At 33.5% G+C, this 9,529-nt stretch overlaps 1 protein-coding gene across 1 annotated transcript; it reads right to left on the bottom strand.

The window, feature by feature from the left end:
• Positions 1-1,061: 1,061 nt before the first annotated feature.
• Positions 1,062-2,594, bottom strand: LOC142986621 (uncharacterized). Its single transcript, XM_076135157.1, has 4 exons — positions 2,407-2,594; positions 2,245-2,340; positions 1,235-1,390; positions 1,062-1,143 (listed from the first exon to the last, which is right to left on the bottom strand). The coding sequence occupies exons 1-4, from the start codon at positions 2,494-2,496 to the stop codon at positions 1,087-1,089; spliced, it is 399 nt and encodes a 132-aa protein (XP_075991272.1). The 5' UTR covers positions 2,497-2,594; the 3' UTR covers positions 1,062-1,086.
• Between the last annotated feature and the right edge of the window lie 6,935 nt (positions 2,595-9,529).

Below are 9,529 nucleotides of genomic sequence, written 5' to 3'. Positions count from 1 at the left end.
AGCTGGTTTATAAGAATGTATATTTAAACCCTAATCGGACAGTACCTAATCATAAAATAGGTTTTATTCTTATTTATTCGTACATTCTGCTAAAAACTTCGTAGTATTCCTTTTTTTTATTTTTTCATTTGTTTATTTTCTGTATACCTAGCAAGGTAAATATTAGCTATGTGTAGCTGTATGCAGCTACATCAAACAAACTTCTGCTTTAGCTATCTTACTTTTTCTGCAACTTTTCGTTCATCTTGGGCATCTAATGTTGCCGCATCCAGTCATTTTTAATTTTACTAGGAATAATAAAACAAATCTTAGCTGTGTTATGAGTCTTAACTTAACCTAACCTACCTATAAAAAGTATGAAATAATAAATTTAAAAAACCCCTGTCAAAAAACTTAATTTCCCTTAAAGTAAAAAATAATAAAAGAAACATGTACCTAAATCCAAATATTTTTGTCTAAAATTGTTTTCCTCTCTTTTAAATGGGTTCTTCTTTCCAGGATTCCAAATCGTTTCCCAAATTTTCTTTTATGTACTGTTTCCATGGTTTTATGTAGGTATATAATGTATATAACATGCTAACAACTGATAATTTCAAGATTCCTAATGTGCAGCCAGCGTTTGCAAAGGAAGCGCAAAAAATTATATTTACGAAATATATTTTTTTGCGCTTACTTTGCAAACGGTGGCTGCATTCTACAAGGAATAGGTTGTTGAAAGTAAATTTGATTCTTCCTAAGTCATTGGCGAGCGAAGCCGCTGGCGTCCAATATTCCACCACCTTCTAGCTTCGACGTAAGCAACCTTCGCCCGTCTGGTTAGCGGTTTAATATAATATGTATTATTTTAGTATTTTGACTGCTAAAATCCAGTCTACGTACCATCATTGAAAAAGAACTATAATGGCAAATGTTTGACTTTTAAATCACGCTGCCCCTGGAATTTTATAAAAATATTAAGGACTAAAATGTAATCTTGATATTATATAAAATATACTAACGAGTCTAGCATATCATTTATTTGAATAAAATGTGTTTACAAAATGAACTAAGAAGTAAAGGTGCGAAAAATTATTATTTACATGAGATTTATCCTTCTGCAAATGTTTTAATCATCAGGAAATATGAGAATGAAGTTTTTAAAATCTGAAAATAAGATGTATTATTTTTATTGCATCTATTTATCGTTTAAAAATATTAATTAGCTTTATAAACATTATTCATTTTGTTAAATTACCGTTATCATTGTCTGTACTCCAACTGTAATCATGTTCATTGCTTTTAATTTCATCGGTCGCTGTGATTGCAGCAACATCACATACAGGATTTTCCTATTTTTCGTGTCCATGCATTCCCAACGCACGTTATATATAGCCAAAGAAAGCGCATCATTCTTAAAATAAGAATTATATAGGTTTATATTGCTCAATGTTTTACAATTCAATGATGCTGGTTCAATAATGCTTTGTGAGAAAAAAATATTGATATACGAAGTCGGTGCACCCTAGTAGCTACCTAAGGCGGACCAGCAAGTCAAAGGAACCCAAGGTCTGCCTTAGGGAACTAGAGTGGACCACTTCAAACATAAGTACTTTGTACACGTAGGCTCCTGTGTAATAAACATCATAAATTGTTAAATGTAATTGTATATTACAGGCTACAATTTCTACAAGGTTGACAACCATAAACAGATGAAATTAATCCGTTTACGTTTTACTATAAATGTTAATGTAACGAAAAATGTTGGGTCAGTAAAACTAACTACATATAGTTACATAATTTAGACATAATCTTAAATTCGATTCAAATAGAAACGTAGCCCTGACACATTCTCATCAAATTTTGTGTAAATAGCAACGGATGGGCTGTGGGCGCTGTGGCTCACAATACCTACTAGATATGTTTTAGCAGATGCACTTGGTAAACTTACAAGCCGGTGAACCACTAGTGCTCGGCTTCTGGTTCTTTATCTATCCAGTAGCGTTTATTTATATGAATTGAAACACTATTGAATAGATAAACTACCGCTAAATGTACCTCAGAAACCGGGGGTAAGTCACCATGTCAGACGTTACGTATACGCACCTGCGTATAAAACGACTGACATGGTTCACCTGCACTGTAGTTATCGAAGTAAATAGAAGATAGTTTGTATGAGGGTCATACATGTCGCAAATATATATCAATATTATTATGTAGTTATTGAATAAATTATAGATAAATATAATAATAATAAAAATTACTTACTGATGAATCTAGTAACTCGAATATTATTGATGATTGAATGAGTTGTTGAAAACAATATACTGTCAGTGGACCATATCTAGCAAACGATTCTGAGTCCTGAAATTAGTATATTTTTAATAAAACATCGATAAGAAATGCAAATAAATTTTGTCAATATTTTACCATCGGTGAGCACATCAATAGCATTAAACATCCAGTAACTTGAAGAAAGGCGTAGTGAACCAAAAGTACTCCTCCAAAGGTGTCTGACATCCTGGACAGAAAGCTACAATAATAATAAGTACTTATTATTTTTTATATGATGAAAATGCAATAATATTAAAAGTCTTGAATGTCTTTTTGTCCGCTACTTTTTGTAACTGTTTTACTCAAATCGTCATAAAATTCCCATACTTTTCTACACCTACTTTGATCTTTAAGTGACCTATCGTGCCGCCTACCTATCGCGCTAAAATGCTATTATGAATACAGATTTTAGGCAATCGTGTTACAGAGAGCCTATAAGTGAATAAAACCGTACATATAATTACCCTTTAATTATTATGTCACTGAGGAGAGGCCTACAATCAACAATGAGTAGAAGTGAGCTGAATACATAGATTTATCATATATACCTATTATTTTACTATCACAGCACACCGATAAATTATTCGTGTATTGTGATAGTAAAATCATAATTGAAATATAGAATTCCAACCTCCGCAGAGTAATCCACTTTTTCTGCTACTGTGTGTCGACAAGCACTGTCGTGCATTAATGCGAATCTATCGCCTAATTACATGGCACATAATATGGTTTCGTCTGCGGCCCGAGAACTTTTGACCGACATTGCCTCCTCTGAACATACAAGACCTATATCTCTCTATCTTAATTTATGTATGGAACATCTTTATAACACAGTTATTTAATAGATGTCCAACAAAACTACCAACGCAGTTACTTCAATGAAGTGCTCAAAACAAATTTATGCAAATTATTATTCGTTTAGTAAGTAACTTTTAAGCTGATGTTTTCCTTTTTTTCTATCCTGCCTTTCTTGCGTTATCAAATTGTTCACATTTATAGGTAGGATCTATATCTTCTTCGTCTGTCTTTGATACTCAGGAATACGAGAAGAGTACCGCCCTCCATGGTCAGATGTCCAGTTGGTAATATATTACAGAATACATATTATACTTATACAGTGGCGGGCTAACGCTGCCGAATCGTCAGGCATTGTAAGGTAAAATGCGTGTTCGCGATTATTTTTGGTATATGACCAGCTCTTCTTTCGCATCCTTTTTCTAATCGTAGACGTGCTAACTGTGGTACACTCCGTCCAAAGCTGCTATTCTAGCTCAACAACAAATTACATAGCGCAATAGTTTTCTCAGACATGTCGTGTCACGTAGGTTTACCAATATTGTTGTTTTTAATAAGTATACTAAATTGATTGGATCTATGGAACGTATAATTTGGTTGAGCCATTGCTATTTTTATGACGCCGAGGGTCTGATTAAGAAAGGACCACACTTTTTGCATAATTTAATACAGCTAGCAATGTTATTTGAGAAAAAATGTAAAGCCTGCACTACACTACTCGCGAAGTTACCTCGACGAAGTACTATTCGAAGTTGATCGAAGTTCGAAGTATGTGCCTACACACTCGGGCAACTTCGCGAGGAGCTCATGTAAGCTGTAGGTATCAAAAATTTAATAGGTACTTACAATAGCAACAGCAATCATAAACACGGATATGTACTGATGTCCCAAGTCGAATGTCGAAGCTACGCCAATTTTATTTCTCAAATAAATTAGTCCACCAATAAAGCTTACCACTAGTACAGAGACTATAAGAAATCTGTACTTTCTAGATTCATTACGACTTTTTGGCCATCCATCAATTAAGTTTGATATAAATTTTAATTGTTTCATATATTTGATGTCGTCTGCCTTCGCCACACCTCTGCAATGATTAAAGAAATTGGATTATGTCTGTGAAACAGTTAGGTAATTAAAAATATCGGACGGAAGCACGGACACAACGCGGCTTCGACATAGTTTTATTTAAGCAATAAATTCAATGTCGCGGAATAAATTACCTACTTTATAACTTACGCCGCGTCGTCAGCATCAGCATATTTCGATAATATAACAAATAAATCTGATTTTTAACTAAACGGTGTAGGTCCGTCAAGTCGATTTTATTCTAGAAATGTCGATTCTCGAAATAAGCATGCGAGCATTAGCCGATTTGACCTGATGCTAAGAAAATCCAATACCAAATGCCCTGAGTTGTAGGCTGTGAGATAGGGTAAGGTTGCTACTATTGGACCACTTAGTAACTTTTATGACGGACATAAAATCTAAAAGATAGCAGTAGGTTGTTAAAAATGGATGTAGTTTTATTGAAATATCTGCTGTAAGTATTCTTTTTTTAATTTTAAAATCCAGCGTTTAGTGTCAAAAGGCAATAAATAAATAAATTATACACAGGCTGCTATCATTGGACTTGACAATATTTGCCTACTGGTCCATTGAAAGTGCCTGAAATAAATGTGTTATAATAATAATAATAATAATATTCATTTATTCGAGTAACCTTTAGACTCACAGTTGTTAGTAATACATATAACTTATCCTATGTTAGTAAATACAAATTTTACATTTAAAATACTTAGATAATAAGGTACAATAATCACCGCCTCGCCATGCCATGGGAGATGGCACAGCAGTGACCCATGTACCTGCAATCTAGCCTCTCACTAATCATGGCTAGAATGCCGTTAGAGCTAGCCCGCACCCTGCGCACCAAGGATGCACACCGCTTCCGCATAATGGTGTGGAAACAGTCCACACTAGCTTCTGCGAACATCCCTGATGCGCTACAGAAGCGGGGTAGCCCCAACAGCACTCTAAACGCATTGTTATATTGGATACGGAGGGTGTTGTAGGCTTTTCGAGTGTAAGTAGCCCACAGGCTGCATGTATAAAAAGATGTACAGTATGCTCTAAACAACGTAATTTTGTTATGTATAAGAAACACAAAAAACTAAGTTTTTCTTAACCACATTTTTATTCAACATTTAAAAGACAATTACTTAATGTTAGATCTTAAATCTATATGTGCACCGTACAATAAATAATAAAATTTGTACTTAATTGTCTTTCCCTATGTACTCGGAAATTCTATCTTCCCTTACGAAAGTTTATTTTCTTTGCGTGGACATTGTTTCTAAAAGATTATGACTTCACTATTTATAGTGAATATCATTTTTTTGGCGTCAGGAAAATGCATTACTGCATGTCCCGCTCCAAGCTGGAAAGCGGGGGTCTGTCGAGCTCTCCTGCCGGCTAGGCGTACCGGCTTAATAGTTTTGGCATACCCACTAAAACCTGACGATATTCCTTCTACGGTGACTAGTGTTGTTGCAATAGCGATAGTTTCGCTATCGATAGTTGACCTTGGAAAATAGTCGATAGCGCGAATAGTCCTATCGAAAATATCGAAATTCTGCAATACTATCGATACTATCGATATTATCGATAGTATAAATTAGGCGGTACGGTTGTTTGTTAACGGTGTTTTGGAAACGGTTCCTACGGTTTTCATGAAATTTATTATGGAGAGGGTTTTTGGGTCTCCATCATCCATTAGTAAAACGCACGCACGTACTTTAAACTCTTTAACCTAAACGCATATATGAACATATCTTCACAGTAACAGTGAAAGTATATACATAAATATATGTGTTAGCCATGGATGAAAAAAAATGTTTTTGTTTCAGTGGATAACAGCACTCAAACGCGAGAAGCCGATATAACACTGTTTGAGAAAGGATCCGAAAATAAGCTTTCGTATTCGACTCGTGACTTACCATATATCAATTACTATCCCAATCGTAAAATTTCGGATCCTCGGAATGAAGATATGGCTAGAATCATATTATATGAATTAGAGCGCTTGCCTGAAAATCACCGCATCGCTGCATTTACAGCAATATTCAATGAAATAAAAGAGCAGCAACGCAAAGCATCATCTTCACATACTACCAATACTAGAGGAAGTTCAGAAGACCTCAAAATATTAGATTTAAAATCAAGGGTCGAAAGAAACTTGATAAAATTACACGGCGATGCATTTCTTTGAGGATTAATTATATTTTTTTATAACTAAATGTATCACGTAGTCTGCTCATATTCTAGATAGATGAGTGCTCAACTGTAACCTGTTAATTTTATTTAGTTTATTGACAGTCCTTGTGAAAGAAGTGAAAGCAGTGCCATTTAATTTTCTAATTAACAGGATCTCATAGTGGTAAAACAAAAACAAGTGTTTGTGTTGTATTCATAGTTTTATTAATGAAAAATAGAAAAAAAACAAAAATCAGTAAAATAAATTCACTTGTTGTCGTAAACCAAGATTATAACTTAAACGGATATCTTCCAAGTAATTAAAATCTTATATATCTAAATAGTTTAATCACTCACTCATCTTTAAAGCCGTAAGTAATTTAAATTTCTACAATGATTTAATGGATTACTTGCAGGAGGCATTATAGTAACCTACTGTACTATTATGAAACTACTCTGTTGAAGTGCCTACATTAAACATTTACTTCTTATCACTTACAAATTTGTTTTATTTATTATTTGTCGGAATCAGCCATGTGATGCAATATTCGCAATGTGCATCAATGATGATTAGAACGTTATAAGGAGTCACTACGATGTCAATTAAGTAGTAAAAAAATTAACTTATCTTTCTAAAGTTACTAAGAGCGTTTATTTGTTTTGAGTTGAAAAAAATATCTTCAATATTTCTTAACAATTGTATGAAGGCCTCAATTTGCCTTTTACAAATATATATGCAAAAAAATTGAAAACAATTTCTAACTGTATATTATTTATTTCTAATTAAAGCAAATATTACTAAAATAAAGTATAAATACATTTTATAATAATATACTTTGTAATATTTGCTTAAATTCAAAACAGATTTTCATTAAAATATTGTGTGCAATATTGTTCCACATATTATCTGTAAGAAGAAATTTATCTTTATATATTTTTTATGAAATATTCAAGAAAATGTATTTTTTTCAACTGCACACAAATAAACGCTCTCAATACATTAAATGAGTTTTATGCCAAAAGAGTTCTCTAGGGAGCGCGCTATAACTAAATTCCACTCGGAACCAAGTTGTGTATAGAAGCTATATTACCATTTTTTTTTATTTTACACTATATTTGAAGGACCTCGTCCTAATGTACGAGCACATGCTTATTTATTTTTTAAGTAGATTATAATTAACATTTAAGAAAAGTAGAGCATTTATATGTTTACTGCTTAGACGGTTACGGCGATCAGTGACCACCTGTCCAGCTTTTGAGAAGATTCTCTCTGCTGGTGTTGAGCTTCCTGGTATACATAAGTATTTAAGAGCAACATGTTTCAGACTGTTTTCATTAAATGTCCAGTACTCAATTGGATATTGTGTCTGTCCTCGGTAATAAAGGTTTCGCTAGATATTGCCGGACGTCAATGATAGTATCAGCTGTTACTGAATGTATCTCTCTATTTTGATGTGCATCAACAAATGATAGTAGACTGTCTAGTTTAGATTTCTTGGGAGTGTCCGAATCGTTTTCCAGGGAGCTATCACCAGTTGCAGTACTTTCAATGGCACTTGCTCTTAGAATTTGCCTTGACCATAGATAAGAAGAGTACTCTTTATGAACGTAGGATATTGCCCTTTCTACATCAGCATCAGTTTTAAATCCGACTTTCTTGAAGTGCGGGTTTAAAAGTGTCGCAATAATACACGCAGATCTACTCTCAAATGGTTTCAGTTTATCATTGATGGCAGTCTTCATATGTTGTATGACTATATGTGCAGCTTCTGTGAAATTGTCGGTTTCAAACTCTACCATTTTTAAACACAATCCTTTTATTAACGGAATAATTAACGATATAGTCACATATTTATCGCCAGATACTGCTGCTGTGCAAGTATCGAAGGGATCTAAAAGTTTTACGAGTTCACCCAGGAATATATATTCATCTGCTGATAAATTAGATGGTGCATTCGATAGTTACCTGATAGCCAGAGTTAATTCTTCTTTTACGGCCATTATTCTTTTAAGCATAAAGTAAGCGCTGTTCCATCTTATTTCAATATATTTAATTAATTTCAGTTCCGGTATTTTTATATCTCTCTGTATGGACTTTAATTTATCAGACGCTAAGGTACTTCTTTTAAAATGACTTACAATACTTGAACATTTGTCAATTAATTCTTTAACATTTGGTTCAGTTAACACATCTTTAATAACTAGATTGAGTGAATGTGCGAAACATGGCATGTGACGGATTTTCAAAATCTGGGCAACTTTTATCATAGTCGAGGCGTTATCCGTCACAAGTGCAATAATTTTATTGCGACAGTCCCATTTCGTCAAAATATTTTCTAAAACCTAAAAATTATAAAATTATATCAGTTTTTTATAAGTATATCTTTCAAGTACTCTCTACAGGTACTTTCAGGTACTTACCATGGCTATGTTATCAGCAGTATGTCTTTCTTCTATTACAACAGTTTCTAAAAGGGCAGCTTCGAGGTTCTGATTTAAAATAAAATGGGCAGTAACTGCACAGATGCCTTGATTATTTTTTGATGTCCACATATCAGTAGTCAGTGCTATATTATGAACATTTTGTAACATTTCATGTAATTTCACCTTTTCAGTAGTATGCAACTTAGGCAGCAACTTATTAGTTAATGTATATCTAGATGGTAACTGGTACTTGGAATCAAGAGCAGTCACAAATTCTCTTAAGCCTTCGCGCTCAGATAATCTTAGAGGTTCCATGTCTCGGGCTACCATCTGTGTAAATAATAAATCCAGTCGCTTCTTTTTTGTTGAATTTGTATTATAAAATTCTGTTGACGTGTCTGGATTCGAATTTTCTGTGATGAGACTTGTATCAAGGTCACTGGCGCTGTTTGAAATGGATGGCACTTGATATTTGTCCGGATGTTTTCTTAATACGTGGTCTTTCATGTTGGATGTATTTTTACTATATTTAAAGTCTCTTAAACAATATTTACAAATCACTTTTTCGTCACTTATTTTATCAAAGTGCAGCCACATAGGAGATTTCTTTTTTGTTGATTCCATTTTAATTTAAATGTGTTTTAAATTTCCACCAAACAACAATAACTTTAAATCACAGTCTCGCACTTTAAAGTAGGTCGGTAGGTAGATTGTATAATACTTTGTCGTGATAATATTTATTTATTTA

This window comes from Anticarsia gemmatalis, chromosome Z, assembly GCF_050436995.1.
Source record: "Anticarsia gemmatalis isolate Benzon Research Colony breed Stoneville strain chromosome Z, ilAntGemm2 primary, whole genome shotgun sequence".
NCBI lineage: Eukaryota > Metazoa > Arthropoda > Insecta > Lepidoptera > Erebidae > Anticarsia > Anticarsia gemmatalis.
This window is presented reverse-complemented; position numbering and strand designations above follow the sequence as displayed.

Excerpts from the sequence above, each read along its gene's own strand:
- LOC142986621 (XM_076135157.1), bottom strand. The coding sequence starts at position 2,496 with ATGTCAGACACCTTTGGAGGAGTACTTTTGGTTCACTACGCCTTTCTT. Across the intron at positions 2,341-2,406 it reads TATTGATGTGCTCACCGATG|GACTCAGAATCGTTTGCTAG; the intron begins GTAAAATATTGA and ends TACTAATTTCAG. Across the intron at positions 1,391-2,244 it reads TCGAGTTACTAGATTCATCA|AATGATGCGCTTTCTTTGGC; the intron begins GTAAGTAATTTT and ends TCTTATTTTAAG.